General features: G+C 45.1%; 2 protein-coding genes across 3 annotated transcripts; one reads left to right on the forward strand and one right to left on the reverse strand.

Annotated features, from left to right (window-relative positions):
• The first annotated feature begins 748 nt into the window (after positions 1-748).
• WSB2 (WD repeat and SOCS box containing 2) lies at positions 749-9,461 on the forward strand. The gene is made up of 9 exons (XM_015821960.1): positions 749-815; positions 1,797-1,968; positions 2,237-2,469; positions 3,217-3,351; positions 4,266-4,366; positions 5,521-5,693; positions 7,184-7,297; positions 8,144-8,251; positions 9,215-9,461. The coding sequence occupies exons 1-9, from the start codon at positions 749-751 to the stop codon at positions 9,375-9,377; spliced, it is 1,266 nt and encodes a 421-aa protein (XP_015677446.1). The 3' UTR covers positions 9,378-9,461.
• Positions 9,462-10,034: 573 nt separating this feature from the next.
• Positions 10,035-18,152, reverse strand: RFC5 (replication factor C subunit 5). 2 transcript variants are annotated; one of them, XM_015821965.1, is made up of 11 exons: positions 18,085-18,152; positions 16,963-17,027; positions 15,480-15,616; positions 15,145-15,224; positions 14,889-14,962; positions 13,941-14,100; positions 13,245-13,326; positions 12,597-12,726; positions 11,874-11,951; positions 11,442-11,496; positions 10,035-10,917 (listed from the first exon to the last, which is right to left on the reverse strand). In XM_015821965.1, the coding sequence occupies exons 1-11, from the start codon at positions 18,144-18,146 to the stop codon at positions 10,821-10,823; spliced, it is 1,020 nt and encodes a 339-aa protein (XP_015677451.1). In that variant the 5' UTR covers positions 18,147-18,152; the 3' UTR covers positions 10,035-10,820. The 2 variants fall into 2 exon arrangements, with proteins under 2 accessions (XP_015677451.1, XP_015677452.1); XM_015821966.1 differs by lacking the exon at positions 18,085-18,152 and having other exon boundaries at positions 15,480-15,611; positions 16,963-16,987.
• Positions 18,153-20,749: the final 2,597 nt, after the last annotated feature.

Consider the following 20,749-nt stretch of genomic DNA (forward strand, 5'->3'; position numbering starts at 1 on the left):
GAATCAGAATGAAGCTGGAAGGGACCTTGGAGGTCTCCTAGTCCAGCCCCCTGCTTGAGCGGGAGACCCTATATATACCATTTCAGACAAGTGACTGCCCAGTCTCTTCTTAAAAACCTCCAGTGATGGAGCGCCCACAACTTCTGGTGGCAAGTCGTTCCACTGACTAATTCTTCTCACCGTCAGAAAATTCCTCCTTAGTTCCAGGTTGCTTCTCTCCTTGGTTAGCTTCCATCTGTTGCTTCTCGTCCTGCCTTCAGGCGTTTTGGAGAACAGCTTGACTCCCTCTTCTTTGGGGCAGCCCCTGAGATATTGGGCCGATGTGCAAGCAAACCCCCAAGCTTAGAGTGCGCCAAGGACTCCACTCCGGCCTTTCCCCAGCTGGACGGACCAGGCCACCTCCCCAAAAAGGCCACTTGGCTGTGGATGATGGGAGCTGCAGCCAGCTTGGGGGAAAGCAGCCAAGGGCCGCCCCGGCAGGCGAGCCAGGCCCACGCAACTCTCCTCCGAGTAAACCGGTTGCAGCCCCGCCACGCCTCCCCTTCGCAACCAGCCGTGCGCCCAGGGCGCAAAAGTGGCGCAGGGGCGGAGCGCTCCTCCGCTTCTTCTCCGCCCCGTCTCTCGGCTGCGCGCCGCCGGCTCGGACTCGGATCCCGAGCCCGCCCTCGTCGGCTTCCCCTCCGCACCGAGTCCGTCATCTGGCTCCTCCCGGACAAGGGACGGGCTCGGGAAGAGGAAGCGGCCCCGGATGGAAGCGGCCCCGGGCGAGCGCTGCCGGCCGCGGCCGCTGCCGGCAGGAGAGGCGGTGACGGAGGGTGAGTGGAGGGCGCGGCGGTCCCCTTCGCCCTGCGCGTCCGGGGAGGCCGAGCCGGGCTTGGCGAGGGGCAAATCCCGGCGTTTCCCCCCCCCCCAGGCCCTTGAAACGAACCGGGAGTCTGGTCGCTGGAGCGCAGCGCAGCGCCTCTGCCTTCCATCCCCTGGTTGAATCGGGCAAGGGGGGCTCGGGCACCTGGGAGAGGCTTCCTCCCCCCGTAGACAAAACAGGGGTCTCCTCCTGCAGGGAACCCTTAAAGGGATCCTTGGGTCCCTCCCCTCCCTCCTCCCCTTATTTTTTTATTTTTTTTTCCTTTGTGTGTGTGTGTGTGTGTGTGGCTTGGAGTCAGTAGCAACTGCCTGGATAAATGTCCGCAGTTTTCTTGGCAAGATTTTGGCTGGGCTTTGTTTGCCCTCACCTGCTTCTTCCCAAGGCTGAGAGAAGGGAACTGAGTGGCCCAAAGTCCCCTGGCTGAATTTGTGCCTAAGGTGGGACTAGAACTCGGGGTCTCCCAGTTTGTAGCCTGGTGCTTTAAGTTACTAAACCCTTCCTCCCTTCCTCCCTCCCTCCACCTAAGGTGGGACTAGAACTCCTGGTCTCCCAGTTTGTAGCCTGGCGCTTTAAGTTACTAAACCCTTCCTTCCTTCCTTCCTTCCTTCCTCCCTCCCTCCCTCCCTCCCTCTCCTTCCTTCCTTCCTTCCTTCCTTCCTTCCTTCCTCCCTCCCTCCCTCTCCTTCCTTCCTTCCTTCCTTCCTTCCTTCCTTCCTTCTTTCCTTCCTTCCTTCCTTCCTTCCTTCCTTCCTTCCTTCTTTCCCTTCCTTCCTTCCTTCCTTCCTTCCTTCTTTCCTTCCTCCATCCCTCCGTCCCTCCCTCCCTTCACCTAAGGTGGGACTAGAACTCCTACTCTCCCAGTTTGTAGCCTGGTGCTTTAAGCCACTAAACCCACTCTCCCTCCCTCCCTCCCTTCCTATCCTCTTCCCAGGAGACCCCCTCCTCGTGGCTGAGCTGAAGCCGGGACAATCCCAACAGTATGACTGGAAATCCAGCTGCGAGACCTGGGGTGTGGCCTTCTCCCCCGACGGGACCTGGTTTGCCTGGTCACAGGGCCATGGCATGGTCAGGCTGCTCCCTTGGCCTTTACAGGGGACTGAGCAGTGAGTATTCACACGGGTGTGTGTGGGTGTGTGCGGGTGTGTGTGTGCTGCTGCCTCTTCCAAGGCTGCTTTGGACTGCCAAGTGCTTTGGACTCCTGATATTCAGAATAACAGAGTTGGGGAAGGGACCTTGGAGGTCTTCTAGTCCAACCCCCTGCTCAGGCAGGAAATCTTAACACCCTTTCAGACCAATGGCTGTCCAGCAACTTTAAGGATCATTTCTCCCTTAGCGATCTGTTTTGATCTTCTTTGTTCTGCTCCACCGCAGTAACAGCAAAGCTTTGGAACGCAAGAACCAGGGTGGGAAAACCAAGCCGAAAGGTTACGGTGGGCTCAAGGAGAAGACATTGGAATGTGGACAGATCGTCTGGGGTCTGGCTTTCGGTTCCTGGCTGCCCTCCCAACCACACAAGTATCGCCACCGGAAGGAAAGTTCTCCTTGCTTGATCCTGGCCACGGGATTAAACGATGGGCAGATTAAAGTCTGGGAAGTGGAAACAGGTAAATGGGCTTCATTTCCTGAAACAGAAGGCAATCTTTGCAAATTTGCTTACATACATAGGCACATGTGTGAAGCTTCCTTCATCCTGCCTTACTACACCTAGTCTTTGACACAAGGGGGAGAGGGAGAGAGAGAGAGAGAGAGAGAGAGACAGAGACAGAGAGAGAAACAGAGACAGATAGCATATATACATAAATACAGATTATGAATGGATGTTAGATGTTAGCAATGATATATGTAGATAGACAGACAGACAGACTAGATGATTGATAGATATAGATAGATCTATAGGTAGGTAGGCAGGTAGATAGGATAGAAAGAGATGATATATAGAGAGATAGACAATAGATGATAGAGATTGATCGATAGATGGATAGATAGACGAGATGACTGATAGATAAGATGATGGATGGATGGATGGATGGATGGATGGATGGATGGATAGGCAGGCTGGCAGGCAAGCAAAGAGACAGATCCAATGAGCAAGAATTGAAATAGATAAAAATGACAACATCCTCCTTGGGTTTAGTAAACAGCTTGACCGGTGAGCTGAATTTAGATTTATAAGCTTAACAGAGAATTTCCAGACCCCTTGTGAAAACCCACCTCTCTCGTTTGCCAAAGCAATCCGAGGGAAAAATGATGGATGCTTCTCGCGTCATTTAAGACTCCTGCAAATCCGAAACTTGCTTGCTCCTCACACCCATTTCATTTTCCTTTTGCCCGCTCTCCCCCCTTCTTGACAGGGACCCTGCTTTTTAACCTCGTGGGGCACCAAGACGTGGTGAGGGATCTGAGCTTTGCGCCCGGCCACCCCTCTTCCATTCTCGTCTCCGCATCCCGGGACAAAACACTTCGAGTTTGGGACCTGGGTCAAAATGGTAAGCGTGAGCTGCGGAAGTTGCTGGTCAGTCAGACAACTTTCCCTTGTGGCATTAAAAGTGGTACTCCAGCATTGTAAGAAGCCCAGTCTGGTCTCAGCCAGCCAGAAGCTATCCTGGACGACTTGGGGACCAGTTTTTCTCTGAAGCCAACGAACTTTGCAACAACAGGAGTCCCGTCTAGAGCCCTCCTCGCAGAATGATTGCAAAAGAACGTCAAACTTTGAGCCAAAACCCATCCCTGCAGGGATAGGGTTCCAAAGGTTTATTGTCTGAGGTTTACTGTAATATATCCTTTTCTTTAAAGAAATCATTATTCTTTTCTTTTGAGAAAGCTTTACATAGTTTCCGGATTGGTTACCACCAAAATGAGATGGGAAAAAGATTCCCCCCCCCCCCCGATTTTCAGTGGCAGAGACTCTGTAGGTGCCATGAAACCTTAGGGTTCCCCCAAGGTTTAACCGTTGTTCGCTCATGAGTGAGAGAGCAAGGGGTTGGACTAGATGATCTTGAAGGTCCCGCCCAACTCTATTGCTGTTAACTGTAAAGGGAGGGACCCACCAGGGAATCAAGTGGATTTCCCCGTATGTTTTACCAGGAAACGTATTGTAGAGAGATCAAAAAGTCAGTGTGCTCCCAAGAATACTGATGTGCTATGAATCCATTGACGGTGTCCATTTTGCTCTCCGAATTCATGGAGACCTAACCCTAATCCTAAATGGATTTGCCCCCCCCCCTCCAATGGGATTTTTCTATATATTTTTACCCTGAAACATACCGTAGAAGGCCCTGCTTGTTGGCCCTGCTAGCTGGACATTGTTAGGAGAAGGGACCCCCTGGCATTGAAATTTCCTATTGGCTTCTCTAATCCTCCCCCCCTTTCCCCTCCCTCTTTCCTATTTTTTTTTCCCTAGTGAAACAATTGAAAGTGCTTTCTGGACATTCGCAGTGGGTTTACAGTTGCTCCGTTTCTCCCGACGGTCAGATGCTCTGCTCCGTGGCTGGAGAGAAATCGGTGAGTTTAAGCCTACACAGAAAGGGTCCTGTGGTTTGTCAGTGAGAAATGAGGTTGGTACTATAGATCTTTGGTGATAATAATAATAATAATTGACTGAGGTTCATGTTTAATGAATAAAAGATAATAATAATAATAATAATAATAATAATAATAATAATAATAATAATAATAATAAGGAATAATAATAAGGAATAATAATAATGAATAATAATAATGAATAATAATAATAATAATAATAATAATAATAATAATAATAATAATAATAATAATAATAATAAATAGTAGTAGTAGTAGTAGTAGTAGTAGTCGTTGTCTGAACATCTGGCTGACTGCGATGATCCATAATAATAATAATAATAATAATAATAATAATAATAATAATAATAAGAAGAAGAAGAAGAAGAAGAAATAATAATAATAATAATAATAATAAGAAGAAGAAGAAGAAGAAGAAGAAGAAGGAATAATAATAATAATAATAATAATAATAATAATAATAATAATAATAATAATAGAAGAAGAGGAAGAGGAAGAAGAAGAAGAAGAAAGGAGAAGGAGAAGTAGTAGTAGTAGTAGTCTGAACATCTGGCTGACTGTGCGATGATCCATAATAATAATAATAATAATAATAATAATAATAATAATAATAATAATAATAATAATAATAATAATAATAATAATAATAATAATAATAATAATAATAAAGTTGGAAGGGACCTTGTAGGTCTTCTAGTCCAACCCCCCGCTTAGGCAGGAAACCCTCTAGCATTTCAGACAAATGCCTGTCCAGTCTCTTCTTAAAGACTTCCAGTGTTGGAGCACTCACAACTTCTGGAGGCAGGTTGTTCCACTGGTTAATTGTTCTAAGTGTCAGGAAGTTTCTCCTTAGTTCTCTCCTTGATTAATTTCCATCTGTTGTTTCTTGTTCTGCCTTCTGGTGCTTTGGAGAATAGGTTAACAGAATAATAGAATAACAGAGTTGGAAGGGACCTTGGAGGTCATCTAGTCCAACCCCCTGCTCAGGCAGGAAACCCTACACCATTTCAGACAAATGGCTGTCCAGTCTCTTCTGGAAAACTTCCAGCGTTGGAGCATTCACCGCTTCTGGAGGCAGGTCGATCCTTATTTCTGTCGTTTTTTCACCCTATCAGGCTCTCCTCTGGAGTATGCGCTCCTATCGCCTGCTGCGGAAACTAGAAGGTCACCAAAGTTGCGTTGCGTCTTGTGACTTTTCTCCAGATTCGGCTCTTCTCGCCACGGCCTCTTACGACACCTGTGTGATCCTTTGGGATCCCTGCACGGGGGAGAAGCTAAGATCCCTTTGGTAAGGAAGGTGGACGGAGGGATGCCTCGTGAGGAGGGAGTGTAGACAGGGAGCAGCATGCCCGGAGGAATTAATTGCACCTTAGTGTAAGATTACATTTGCAGAATCTGGCAGAGTCTCAAAGTACAGGTCACCCTTGTCTTAACGACCAACCTTGAGCCCAAAAACGGATGTTGCTGACTGAGAAAATGGTTAAGTGAGCTTTGCCCCATTTTACGACTTTTTTTTGGTCACATTTGTTAACCGAGTCACCGCAGCCAGTTAAGTTAGTAACACGGTTGTGAAGTCAATCTGGATTTCTCCTTGGCTTTGCTTGTCAGGAAGTTGCAAAAGGGGAAATCACATGACACACACACCCCCTGGACACTGCCACCGTCATAAACACGAGTCCGTTGTCAAGCATCTGAACATAAATCACCTGATCGTGGGGATGCTGCAACGGTCGTAAGTCTGAAAAATGGTCCTAAGTCACTTTTTTCAGTGCCGCTGTAACTTCAAACAGTCACTAAATGGACTAACTAAATGGACTAACTGTACAGTTCTCTCCTGTCCCCTTTACATCCCAAACAAACTAAGTTGTTTGCCATGCCCGTATTCCTGCTGCAGGCTAGGCTGCCTCTTATCTGTTGTCCCAAAGGGGCTTTTTCAGGAGGCAACTGGACTTCCATGCTTTTCTTTGAAGACGTTTCACTTCTCATCCAAGAAGCTTCTTCAGCTCTGACTGGATGGTGGGGAAGGGAAGGATTTATACTCCTTGCAGACAGCTGGTCATTTGCATCCTTTTGGAGAGTCGCTGATGCCACCTGGAGGTTTTCAAGTGTCTTTAGGGTCACCAACAGCCAGACTTCAACAGTGAAGAGACCCAGGGCAGAAAACATCCTGCAGCCAAGAAGGCTCCACACCCATTTGCACCACTCAGGTGACCCTGAGGACACAGATAAACCTCCAAGTGGCTTCAACAACTCTCCAAAAGGATGCAAATGACCAGCTGTCTGCAAGGAGTCCATCCAGTCGGAGCGGAAGAAGCTTCTTGGGTGAGAAGCGAAACGTCTTCAAGGAAAAACAAGGAAGTCCACTTGCCTTTGGGAACTGAAGAAGCTTCCTGGAAGAGATGGAAAATGTCTTCAAAGAAAAACAAGGAAGTCCAGTTGCCTCTTAAAAAAAGCACCTTTGGGACAACCCTGACCTGGAAGACTGAGGAGCTCCACAGACTCTTATCTGTTGGTTCCACTGGCTTATGGCTCTTTCCTCTTCTCTTTCACGGTCATTCCCACAGACCACAACAGGGTAGCTAGGAGGACTCAAAAGTTACAAACCGCTGGGAGATGGAGAACTGTTGGTCTCCTGCCAAAAGTCATGATGGGCATGTTTAGATAGCTTTAGCAAGGGGCTGAGCTGGGCGTGTTCACGGCTTTTTTTATTTCATCAGCAGCTGATAGTCACCAGGTGGGCTAGTAGGAAGATTCCAACCTGCTTGTCCTTCTTCCCAGGCACCATCCGTTGCAACCTGCAGTGGACCAGGGTGGGAACTTCCACACCAGCTCCCTGAGGTCCGTGTGCTTCTCATCTGAGGGCCTCTACCTTGCCACAGTGGCAGACGATAGGTAAGAGGCTCCAAAGTGCAACAGAAAATGCTTACATTGTTATGGGTCCCATCCCAGATACTGTGTCTATAGTAGGGGGGATACAGGAAGTACAGGTGGTGATGTAATTTTTAACAAAGATGAAAGCAGTGGGGTCCAAAACCAAGAAGGTTCTCTTGGAGATCTCAATTCAACTGCCGTCAAGCATTGGCCAACATTTGGGTCAGCTGATGTTCTCCAAATGGTTTGGCCCTGTAGGTCCCATTTTTTATTCGGTATTATGCCAGAAAACGAAGTATATCTATATCTGATTTTACATGCGATAACAGCGGCAAGAATCATATTTGCACAATATCGGAAAAAGGAAGAATTAACCACCAGAGGAAGAAATAATAATAAAAAAAAATTAAGATTGTGCAGAAATGGACAGACTTACTATGAGGTCGAAAGAAAAAGAAGAAACAGAATACGATCAGACTTGGGACTTGTTTTATCAATGGTTGGAGAAAAAAATAAAGGATGGGAATTAAATTTGTGTTAGTGAATGATAAACTCAGATAAACACGTTGTTGAATAAGTACTATAGAACTGTATGGAAAAAATTAATTAAAAAATTACAACAACAACAGCAACAATAATAATAATAATAATAAACTGCTGTCAAGCCTTCTGGGAGTTCTTTGGCCAACATTTGGGTCAACTGATGTTCTCCAGATGGTTTGGCCTACAGGTCCCATCAGGCCACACACTGCTAGGAAGGATGGGACCTGGGGATCCAAAACAGGCTTAAGAAGACTGGATTTATTTAGTTAGGTTCTTGGGCTCAATTTTGGAACACAAGAACGTTTTTTTGATTATCTCCTTCAGGCTCCTCCGGATCTGGGCATTAGAGCTTGAGAGTCCTGTGGCCTTTGCTCCTGTGAAGAATGGCCTCTGCTGCACTTATTTTCCACATGGTGGGATCATCGCAACAGGGTAGGTTTGGGGTGAGAACCGTATGGAGTTTGTCTCAAAGGAGGGGGGGGAAGGAGATCTAAGAATCTTGGAAGAAAAGCTGCATGGAGTATGCAGGGATGTTCATGAACCACCCACCTGCCAGTAGCTGCTTGAACCAATTGTGTCTTGGAGTTGTCTTGAGTGTAGAGTTAGCCTGCACGATCCTGGGAAGAGTCCCAAAGATACTTTTTCATGAGGCAACTGGACTTCCTTGTCCAGTCTAGGGGATTGGAGGCTAAAACATATAAGGAACGGTTGCTGGAATTGGGTAGGTCCAGTTTAACAAAGAGAAGGACAAGGGGGGACATGATAGCAGTCTTCCAATATCTCAGGGGCTGCCCCAAAGAAGAGGGAGTCAAGCTATTCTCCAAAGCACCTGAAGGCAGGACAAGGAGCAACGGGTGGAAACTAACCAAGGAGAGAAGCAACCTAGAACTAAGGAGAAACTTCCTGACAGTTAGAGCAATTAACCAGTGGAACAACCTGCCTCCAGAAGCGGTGAATGCCCCAACACTGGACGTTTTTAAGAAGAGACTGGACAGCCATTTGTCTGAAATGGTATAGGGTTTCCTGCCTGAGCAGGGGGTTGGACTAGATGACCTCCAAGGTCCCTTCCAACTTTATCATTATCATCATCATCATTATTATTATTATAGTCCTCCTCCATAAATTCCACTCCCTTCTAGCATTGATGATGTTACTTAGTTGGGCAATGAAACGTCTGCAAGAAAACCACCTAACTCAGAGAGCCCCAAGGACCCCCCAGTTCAACCCTGAGCTACAAAGAGCCTCTTCTACTGATATCCTGGACTTGTTGACCCTTGTTCCAACCTTAATCAAGTCCATCTCAGCTTAATTTTGTTTTGAGACTTTGCCTTGTGCTGCCCCCCCTGCTGCGTCGACTAATGAATGAACTCAAGTTTCTGTCTCTTCCTCTTGCAGGACAAGAGACGGTCACGCCCAATTTTGGACAGCTCCACACGCTCTCTCTTCTCTGAAGCACTTATGTCGGAAAGTCCTCCGCGGCTGCTTCACAAGCTACCAAGTTCAGGCACTGAGCATTCCCAAGAAGATGAAGGAGTTCCTCACCTACAAGACTTTATGATGTTGGCTCAACGGAGACGCTGCTCCGCTCCGTCCGTTTCTCGCACGGCCTGGTGTTGCGCACACGCAAGACAAAAAAACTTACTCTTTGGGAGGTGAAGCGATGAAATGTAATTTCCTAGCTGAGAAAAGGACAAAGGATGCTGCTGGCAAACTCTTTTTCTGCACTAGCTGCCTGGAAGAAATTAATTTATATATAGAGTTTTTGGGCATACTAAAGTTGGCCAGTTACCTTTTCCCAGACTTAGATTTACTGGGATGCGGGCTTGACACCCACAGCTTCCTCTCGGACGTTTAAAAAATAATTTAAAAAAAAAAGCACCTCAGGACACAGAAGGAAACAATGAGTGTCATTATTTAGTCACTTTTTGGGGGGTCATTCCGGAGTGCTTTTGGTTCCTGTTTGTCCATCGTCTAGGAAAAACCAGGTTTGGGTCTTCTCCATTAATGCAAAGGTGGAATTGGAAATCTTTCCCGCATCAATACGCTGCTGGATAAAGCTTTTAAGCTCATGCCGTGGAAATCAAAAAGCTCTGCTTTTTTTTTGCTGGCTTGAATGGGGAAACGCTTTGTCAATAACTAAGCAAGAGGTACATTTTAGGATTAACGATTTCAGAGCAATTTGGGGTCTCCCCCCTCCCCCCGGCTGATCAGAGAGCAATGATTGATGAGCAATGGGAGATTCCTTGTGTTAGGAACAGAAACACAGAAGTGTGGGTGATGTTTCGGAGGACCCAGGAATTCCCTAGATGGAGGAAATGTGCAAATTGCACCGTTAAAGAGTTTTAATAAGTGGCCAGCTTGTGAAATTGCAGACAGGATGCGAAGAATTTTAGGGCAGAGGGAAATCAAAAAGAGACATTTTTTTTCTGCTCAGCTGGTGTAAATTAGCCTGATCGAGATCTGAATCCTCTATCAGATGGTGGGAGAGAGGACCCATATCTTGCCTGGAGGCAGATTTTAGGAATTTCCTTATAATGAGAGCTGTCAGCCAGTGGAATAGCCCAACTCCTAATCCCTTGATGTCTTTAAACAGAATTCAGCAGCAGTTGGACTAAATGACCTCTGAGGTCTCTTACAACTCTACGATTGTGCGTAAATACTTTCATATAAGTGGATTTATTTTAAACGAGATTGGTGGGGGATCGGGGTGCAGCTTAATCGAATGAGGTGAATCTATTGAGACGTTGTGAACCAATTATGCGATTCTGGAGACATAATAAAAGAGAACAGTCCTTCTGTGGCGTCTTGAAGAACATTTCTCGTTTATCTAGACCGGCATTGATTCTGTCCAGATTGGTTAGAGAGGATTAAGTTCTTCTGAAAGATCCTGAGAACATCATGCTGTAGGATATTCAGAACCACAGGAATGGTTCAGATGAGTTGTTAAGGAGAACCATTAGGTACCCAGGTTGTAGATCAAGCAGTGGGAAGAGTAGCTTGGTCAAGCCTCGGCTGCAATCAGATCTCTGGTCACTTGGAAGGCAGCTACAAGAGACCCCAGTTGGATCTTCTCATTTGTCCCCGCAGCCAGGCGGTGTCTGAAAGACAGTGGAACAGGAGATGATCCATCTTAAGCAGGACAAAAGTAACATATTTAGCCTGTAAAAAGAAATATCCTACAGTGTTAAAGAATCTTCAAGTTGGCGTGAAAATGCGTTAAGGCGAACCACACAGCAAGCTTTGATCCTGTACAGTTCCGTGATGCTGGTTCTCTGCGCTTCCTAGATAAGGAAAATTCAGCTTTGTGTCAGGAAGCAAGCTTCTAGATCTCACAGTGCAGGCTGAACGAACCTTGGCAACTGTAAGGTTCGTGGACTTCAACTCCCAGAATTCCCTAGCCTCAATCACAGTGCACAGAGAAACCTTAGACTGAATCAGAGGCTTCCCTAGTTCTCTTTCATTTTCCCAAATTGTGCAAACCGCTCCATAGGTAAAATTACAGGTGTGCTTTTTTTTTTTTTATACTAGAGATTGGAAGTCAATGCACAATAAGATCTTAGCCTCTGTCTACATTGGTCCTAAATATGTGTGTGGGGGGGAAAATGCACTAAAGAATACTCACTCCACATCTGCCATCTTGATCAGCAGCTGGATCCGAACAGATGTTGGGAAATCAACTGTAGGACAATGAGAGAGCACAGACCGCATTTTACAAAAATGATTGCCCTTCTTTGTACCTTAAATAGCAATAGCTTTTAGACTTATATACCGTTTTATAGTGCTTTACAAAACTCTCTGGGAGGTTGAAAGAGTCAGCATATTTCCCCAACAATCTGGGTCCTCGTTTTACCGACACAAACACACACACACATGCACACACACACAGACATTCAGTTATAATTTCTGCAAGCTGGGATATTCTATGCATCTGCACCAGAAGAGGTTGGCAAAATGATGCCATAAAATTTCTCTCTTCTCCAGCCTTCCTGGAGTTAAAAATTTTGGCAAAATAAAAAAAAAACCCGACACACTAGCTCCCCCAAAGTCCTTTTACCTCGATGAACAAACAAATGAATTTCTGTTAAAATGTCTTGCAAAGCCAAGCCTTTCAGGGTTTTCAGTTCCAAGATATCTGAACAAAACGTCAAGGAGAGCCATGACTTTTTTTAATAGAAAGGTCTAGCAGCGATAAGACCCAACAGAAGCTAAAATGGAACAGAGGAAAGGAAAAGAGGAGGGAAAAAAATCAAAGAAAAAGCTAAAAGTGCAATTAAAAAAAGAAAGTAGAAAAAAAGGGGAAAAAGATGGCAAGTAAAAAATATTAAGGGGCTTCCGATATTCTTCCCAGCGGTTACAGAACATAGAATCATAAGGCTGGAGGGGACCTCAGAGGTCTTCTAGTCTAACCCTCTGCTCAAGGCAGGAGACCATATACCATCCTAGACAAAATGGTTGTCCAGTCTGTTAATACAAATATATTTGACCTCTCTTTCTAAATTACATCCTTTTGCTCTTCTTTCTAAAATCCTATCCCATCCCAGTAAGCCACCTGCACATTGATTCCTCTTTGAAGGATATTATATGCATCTGCACTAGAAGTGATTGGCAAAATGCTGCCATACAATTTCTGTCTCATCCAGCCTTCCTGGAGTAAATTCTTTGGCAAAATAAAAAAACAACAACACACCGGCACCCCAAAGTCCTTTTACCTTTATCCTGACCTGTCCCATCCCATCCCATTAAGCCAACTGCACATTGATTCACGTTTGAAGGATACTGCGGTAGGCAGAAGTGAAATCCAGATTCAGCATCCAGTCCAGGATGTTGGCGATATCGGATTTGAGAGGCTGCCCCGTGCAGGTGTAAACGGTCTCTTCGGTCACTTTCCCAAAAGCCATGTAGGTGCTCTGCAAGGAGGAAGGAAGAGATGAGAAACCAGAGTTTTGCTTGCGCAAGGAAGGCTGTTTACCTAGCGAAATCCAGTTGCTGGTTTAAGAGGGTCAGAAGGATGGATGGATGGATGGACGGACGGACAGATATAGATGATAGATGAATAGACAGACAGATGATAGATATAGATATGGATAATAGGTAGGTAGATAGATAGATATAGATAATAGGTAGATGATAGATATAGATATGGATAATAGGTAGGTAGATAGATATAGATAATAGGTAGATGATAGATATAGATATGGATAATAGGTAGATAGATAGACATATATAGATAATAGGTAGATAGATGATAGATTTAGATATGGATAATAGGTAGATAGATAGAGATAGAGATAGATAGCATCATCTAACTCTAAAAGTAAAACACAAGAAGAAAATGGTTGCATCTCTAACTGTTGTCAAAGCAATGTTAGCGTTGACATCAGTCGCAGGTGAGAAAGAGGAAGCCGTACCTGCATGGACGCCATACCTGCAAGATGTTCAGAGATCGGCGCATATCGCCGTTGGACAGCGTCACCAAGGCTTTCATTCCATCATGACTTACATCAACACTGAAAGAGCAGAAGAGGAATTCGATAGGCCGCCAAGAACCCTGCTGTTTTCCGCAAACCACCCCCTCCCAGTGAGTCTACACAATAGGTCACACAACCATGAAAACCTGACTCTTCTCACAGTCAGGAAATTTCTCCTTAGTTCTAGTTTGGATGTCTCCTTGATAAGCTTCCATCGTCTTGTCCTGCCCTCAGGTGCTTTAGAGAATAGGTTGACCCCCACTTCTCTGTGACTTCCCCTCAAATATTGGAAGACTGCTATCATGTCACTTCCTAGTCCTTCTCTTAATTGTTCTCACTGTCAGGAAATTCCTCCTTAGTTCTAGGTTGCTTCTCTCTTGGTTAATTTCCATCCGTTGCTTCTTGTTCTGCCTTCAGGTCCTTTGGAGAATAGGTTGACCCCCTCTTCTCTGTGGCAGCCCCTCATATATTGGAAGATTGTTATCATGTCACCCCCTAGTCCTTCTCTTCAGAGCAGGCTAACTGATATTCCCAACCATGAGTTGATGGGGCAGATGCAACACTTTGCAGAGAAATCATGGTTAGGAAGCCAGAAAATTGGAACAGCCGGATCTCTTGACTCCTGCTGTCAGTCCCCGAGACTTTTTACTCACTTCTCCTTCTCAATAACATGCTTCAACCGAGGAATCATGAGTTCCTGCGTCAAAGGGCCAAACCGGAACCTGGTGCATCTGGATTGTAGAGCTGGGATTATTTTGGAAAGGTAGTTGCAGATCAAGCAAAATCGGGTGTTCTCGGTGAACTTCTCAATCACTGAGAAAGATATAAAAACCAAACGTTTATATGGCACGCCTTTGGAGGCCGCCTTATCCAAAACATTTTTTTTTTCAATTTAGACAGTTTTATTAGTTTATGTTATAACAAAAAAAAAAGACAAAAGCAAATAGTAGGAAAAATAGGGAAGGGAAAATAAAAATTGTTTTTCAATAGCCTCCACAACGGACGACTGGCTGGCTGCAAACGTTGATGGGAGTTAGCAGAGATGGCTAAATTGGCCACTTTGATGAAAGAAAAGAACACAATTCATTTTGCTTCCACTCGGAAACCTCTTCTGGACTTTCTGCTTGTGGGAGACCAAAATGAAACTTTGATTTTAGGTTTTGCTGATTAGATAGGTTTGGTGTTACAGAAACGGCTAGTATATACTATTACATAAAAGTAAAACGCTTCATGTTATTATCTTGTTCTACTGCACCAAAGTGAGTTGGAAGTCAACGCTTCCCCCCACTTCTTTTCCTCCTCTACCCTACACTTTATACTCTCTTCCCCTTTTTCCTATTCTATTTTATCTTCATCTTTTTTTGTACATTTGTATTTTGTGCTTTGTTAAAATTAATACAATTCTGAACTAAAAAGAAAATCATTTTTCAATGCCCCGTAGAAACAGAGAAAAACTAAATTCGTGGCTACAATGAAGACAGACAATCAGCAATTTTATTGGGACAGCAGATCAAGATGGCTGCCATTGAAGCTCAACTGGAATTGTGTCTGGGTGCTGATGATCTTCCCAGCATCCCTTTCTGGATGGGGCATCAACTCACCACGCCTGAGGGCATTCTGAGCATCCTGCGTCATGGCGTCGGCTTCATCCAGAATCACCAGCTTAAAACCTTTCCTAATACAACAGAGAAACAAGAACTGGGGACTCTAAAATGCAGTGGACATCAGTATATCCCTTGATTATTGATTAAACCCATCTAGTTGTAGGAGACAATAGATAAGACAGACATACATCTGGCCAGAAAATTATCTTTTTCCAAGGAATTCAATTTTCAGAGAAGTCTCAGAGGTGCTTACTTGAAGATGGTTCTGGTGCTGGCAAAGTTCAGGATAGGCCCTCGGACGGTATCAATGCCTCGGTCGTCAGAAGCATTCAGCTAAACAAAGGAACATACGGTAAGAGCCGTGGTGACGTAGTGGTTAGAATGCAGTATTGCAGGCTAACTCTGCCGACTGCCGGCAGTTTGATCCTGACCGGCTCAAAGTTGACTCAGCTTTCCCTCCTTCTGAGGTCGGTAAAATGAGGACCCAGATTGTTGGGGACAATGTGCTGATTCTGTAAAACCGCTTAGAGAGGGCTGCACTCACTGGAAAAGCGATCAACGCCTAGTTAAGACAACAGAAGCAGTTACCTCTAAAACCATTGAGCCAAATTCTTTCGCTTTGTAAAGCTGTTTAGCGCAGGCGAGAATCGTAGATGTCTTGCCGGTCCCTGGAGGTCCATAAAGGAGGAGATGAGGCAGCCGGTCCTCACTGATAAACTTCTGTACTGGTTGAGAGAGAGAGAGCAGAGATGGCGTTGTATGACTGCCCCAAGCGACAAGCAATAAACCTTTAGCTTGGCTTACAAATCACTTCTATTTTACCTGTAAGGTTTTGGGTTTTTTTGTATTCCTCCAATTCTAGGGTGCCTCATAGATGCTTGCATTTTAAGAGCACGTGCTGGAGCACTACTTGAAGGCCATCGACATTGACAGAATCCCCATCGGTCAATTGCAAAAGGCAGTTTGACTTGGAACGGCTGACATCCTGCGATGCAACCTTTAACACCATCAACATCAAGCAACATGTGCTTATTCCAGGTACTTGCGAGGGGGACAAAAATGCCCAACCCAGTCTAAACATCGGGAGGATTGTGCGACAATCTATAATAATAATACTAATATGTGATTTCCCCTATGCATACAGCACCTTCCTGCTTTACTATGGGGGTTGTTTTCAAGATGGGCTTCTCTCTTGGATCTCTCTCTTTTTCACCATGCCACTCAACTATCTGTACTGAATTTCTTGCCTTCAACCAACTTGCAGGAGAATTTTCCCAGAGGCCCATTTGAACCAGAGACCAAGATGTAATTACACAGCAATACAGATTGGTTTATTGATTGGCCTGGAAGCAGACCGGCTCAAAGAGGGGGTGGGGAGGGGGGGAAAGAGTTACATTCTGCCTTTATAGATTTATGCAAATTAGGATCTACATGTGATTGCATAGAGCAGTAGGGTTTTTCATTAGGGATGCACAACAGCAAGGATTTGATAGAATATAGGAGATGATCTATCTGGTGAGGTCTGTGAAAGAATTAGGAAATAAATAAATATAATAATAATTTTTATTTTGCGGTCACAGACCAAAATGCAAGTGCAACAAAAAAGAAAAAAAAACACAAGAAAAATATAATCACAAACAATTAAACACCAGAAGCCTTGGCTAAAGGGAATTACAACGTCCTCCTCTAATAGTTACAGCTCTTAAAAGAAATTTAGAAACCTGAGAAGTAATATAGGGGGAGCCATCCCCTAGACGATAAATAAATATAAGAGGTTATTTGGCAGGGCTGGAAAATGTGGAAAAACAACGTTTTGAAAAAAACAAAGAAACCCTATTTTGTAAACGGAGTTTACTTTTTCAGAACTGGGGCAATAACAATAACCACAAGCAAGAGTCATAAAAGCAACTCAGTGCTAATTTAATTATCATTAACAACCCTTTATTATAGAGTCCATACAGGTTGGGAAGGATGGCAACGGAAGTCTCCTTCACCGGGAACTCAAAACTGAGAGGGAGATGCACGTCGGTAAAGATCCATTCAGATATTTGCCCAGCCATTGAATACTTACTGGTATTCAGAATATCCTCGTGAGATATCAGATCCCCGAGGGTCTGAGGCCGGTACTTCTCTACCCTGTCAATCAAAATAAAAATGCAGATTTTCACAACCGGAGAACCCGTCTTTCCCAACAACTGGTTTGTCCGAAATGGTATGGGGTTTCCTGCCTGAGCAGGAGGTTGAACTAGATGACCTCCGAGGTCCCTTCCAACTTTATCATTATTATTATAAGATCTGAGCTAAGGAAAGAGAAAGGAGTCGTCAAAAAGACTGCAGAGAAAGTGTTAGGAGGTCAAGAAAACGCACAGCTCTGCTTCGCTCCAATGGGTCTACTTACGACCCGAGTTGAGTCCAAAATTTCTGTTGCTAAATGAGATAGTTATTAAGTGAATTTTAGCCCATTTTACCACCTTTCCTGCCACAGTGATCAAGTGAAAGAGTGCAGAGAAGTTAGCAACACGGCTGTTAAGCAGATCCAGCTTCCCCCCGCCCTTGATTTTGCTTGTCAGAAGGTCGCAAAAGAGGATCACGTGACCCCAGGGACACTGCGACCGTCATAAATGTGAGTCAGTGGCCAAGCATCTGGATTTTGATCACGTGACCATGGGGATGCTGCCACGGTTGTAAGCTATGGATGCTTCATCACTGGTGGTTTTTAAGAAGAGACTGGACAACCACTTGTCTGAAATGGTATAGCTTCCTGCCTGAGCAGGGGGTTGGACTAGAGGACCTCCAAGGTCCCTTCCAACTCTAGTCTTGTTCTATTCTCTTCCATCTCTGTGCAAAATGCCCCTTTAAGGGTGGGGGGTAAGGGTGATGCACCCCCTGAACAATTCCTGGGGCTCCTTTGCCCCCAATCAGGCGCCCTATTGCAAGCCCCCCACCCCCGGCAGCTTTTGCAAGCATAGCAGGAAACACCCCAGCCCCAGTCGGGAAGGTAGAGCAACGCTCTGCACATGCTCAGGAGCACATTCTTTGCAGAATGCATGCCTGGACATACCTCTGGGCTAAACCCCGCCCCCTAGAAGGGAATGCAGAAACCTAGACTAGAGGAACCCAGCCCGTCTCCTAGCAACGGAGCATCCTCTCCCCCGCCCGTTCTTTTCCTTTTTTTTTTTTCCTCTCCCCCTACCAAGGTAAGTTCGCGCTCCTCCCGGCCACCGTCGTCGCCGCTGCCTCCGCCGAACGTTCCATTCTCTCTCTCTCTCTTTCCCTCCGGAAACTCCGCGCAGCCGCAATTTCGCGCTTGGCGCCCTGGCTCGCTCTGCTCTCGCGAGAGGAGGGGCGAGAGTTCCGCGCGGGAGCTCCGCCTCGGCCCGCGTTGCTAAGGCCTCTTCGGATGGTCGCTAAGGGGAGCGGCCTGCACTGAAACCTGACGGGCGGAGAAGGCCGCGGCCTCACGGCTGCCTCACAAACTAAGCCGCCCTCGCTTCCCAGTCGCTTGTAGTGGGCTGTAGTGATTCATACGCCCGACTTTGGAGGCCCTGACGCCCGGCAGCCGCCTCCTGGGTGCCCTGCTGTGCAGCATTGCGTCTTGTTTGGGCTTGGAGGCTGAGCCGAGGGATGGGAGACCACCAGGAGAGCCCAGAACGGCCTTCTATTAAAAAAAAAAAAAAAGATGGAGGGTGCAGTAGAAAGCAACGCCAACCACCTCCATGCCGTTGCAGGAAAAACCTGGCCTTGAAGTGAGGAGCCGGTGACTTTTTTTTCTTCTTCTTCTCCTCAGTTTTTAGCAGCTTTAATAATAACCACAACAAATAAAATGGGAAGAGAAGAAGGTGAAGCCTTCTTGGAAAAAAAAAGAGGCGGGGAAAAAAAGGAAAACTAATGAGCGAGGCAAATAATAAGGCCGTGAGCCATGAAACTGAAAACTCTGTTCTTACAGCGCAAAATGAATATTGAATCCAGGGAGAAATATTAATTGGAATTTCCATTACGTGGACAGAAAGCCAGCTTGCGTGTGAGCTGACCCAGGTCCTCTGTTGGGGATTTGAAAATAAGGTGGAACGGAGTTTTTCTATTGGAATAAGACATGCTTTTCAGTTGCAGAATAAGCCCAGAGTTTTTGGTGAAATCCACATTTTCGGGGTGGTAATTTAACCCCACCTTCACAAGCTGAAGTCTGACCTCATATCCAAACATGGATTAACAAAATAGTGCAACTAACCCAGAACATAGAAAGTCAGTATCTCCTCCCAAGTATTTCATTTCCAACTTTAAGAAGTTTCATCCCAACCCTTACTGGGCATCGTCTGTAAAAAAAAGGGATTTAAGCACACTTGAAGATCATGATACCAATTCAGTTTTATTTAAGTGATGTGTCGATTTGTTCAAGCCAAATATCCCGACACTTCCAAGAATTTGTGCACCAGGAGTCAAGCTTGATTTAATTCTCTTGATTCAAAGTTACGGCTTCCCTTTTGATTGTAAATTAAATCAGGATTTAATTGGAAGCCTTGAAACATTATTTGCAATGATAAAATGCCTGAAGGCAGCTTCTAAGTACAGTTAAAATTCCTCCCTCTTATTTGCACGGCCATGTTACAATTTAGTATCAGACATAATCCTTACACTAAACAGATCCTGCTTCTTTCCTCTATTTTCACTGTAAATTGTGGAGTTAAGAGGAAGGTTTGAAGAATTGTTATTGTAATAAACATACTTGAAGGTAACATTTAAGTACTATGTTTAAAATTCTCCTGTTTACATTTGTGTGTGTTACAGCCTAATGCCCAATGTATCAAAATCCCGGAGCTTTATTTTTGTCTATTGACAAAAGCAACATGTTTCTAATTCCCTTCAGATGAGTTGATTTCAACTCTTGTAATTCCCAGCCTGCAGGTTTACATGATAACTATGGAATAAACCTTCCTGGTACATGGAGGATCACTTGTATACTGTACATTCTCCTCAGTGAGACCCTAGACTTCTGCCCCAAAGGGCTTTTTATTGCTAAAATCTCTACTAAGTCTGCAACTGATTGCATTTACACATTATGCTAAACCATGGTTTGTTTAGTACTTGAGGAGCTGTCACAAAATGAGGGGATTGACTTACTCTCTAGGCTGGGTACCAGAGGGCAGGTCGAGAAGTAATGGGTGGAAGCTTGTCAAAGAGAGATACAATCTCTAGAAATAAGGAGACATTTTCTGACAGTGAGAGCAATTAATCAATGGACTAGCTTGCCTCCAGATGTTTTGGGTGTTCCATCACCGGAAGTGTTAAAAAATAGACTGGACAACTATTTGACTGGGATAGGTCTCCTGCCTTGGGTAGGGAGTTGGACTAGAAGACCTCCAAGGTCCCTTCCAGCCCTATGAGTCTATGTTCTAAGTTCTAGCCAGTTAACTGGCTTCACACGCTTAAATCTGGTGAACGAACCTCAGCAGATAAGTTCACACAACATACTAACCCCTTATTGTTCAGTAACTAAGCCATGTCTGACTCTTTGCAACCCCATGGACCATAGGACCCCAGCCCCTTCCCCCTTCTTCCACTGTCTCCTGGAATTTGCCCAAATAAAATGGCACATTAGAGGTTAATAAGATCAATGGCTCCAGCTATTTATTCCCAACCCAAGATGGACTGCATAAAAATCTACCACTTTCTTCCAGGTGGCAGCCTGTTGGACATTGTCACACGGTGGAGAAACAGAATGGGAAAATTGACTGAGCGAACGAAAGTGAAGAAGTCACCAGTAAAACCCAGACAGCATTTTTTTTTGCTACAGATACGGTAAGAGAAATTTACATGCAGAACAAAAGCACATATTACTCAGAAAGTGCTCTGGCACAACC

This window comes from Protobothrops mucrosquamatus, unplaced genomic scaffold, assembly GCF_001527695.2.
Source record: "Protobothrops mucrosquamatus isolate PMUCROS unplaced genomic scaffold, P.Mucros_1.0 scaffold1439, whole genome shotgun sequence".
In the NCBI taxonomy this organism is placed as follows: domain Eukaryota; kingdom Metazoa; phylum Chordata; class Lepidosauria; order Squamata; family Viperidae; genus Protobothrops; species Protobothrops mucrosquamatus.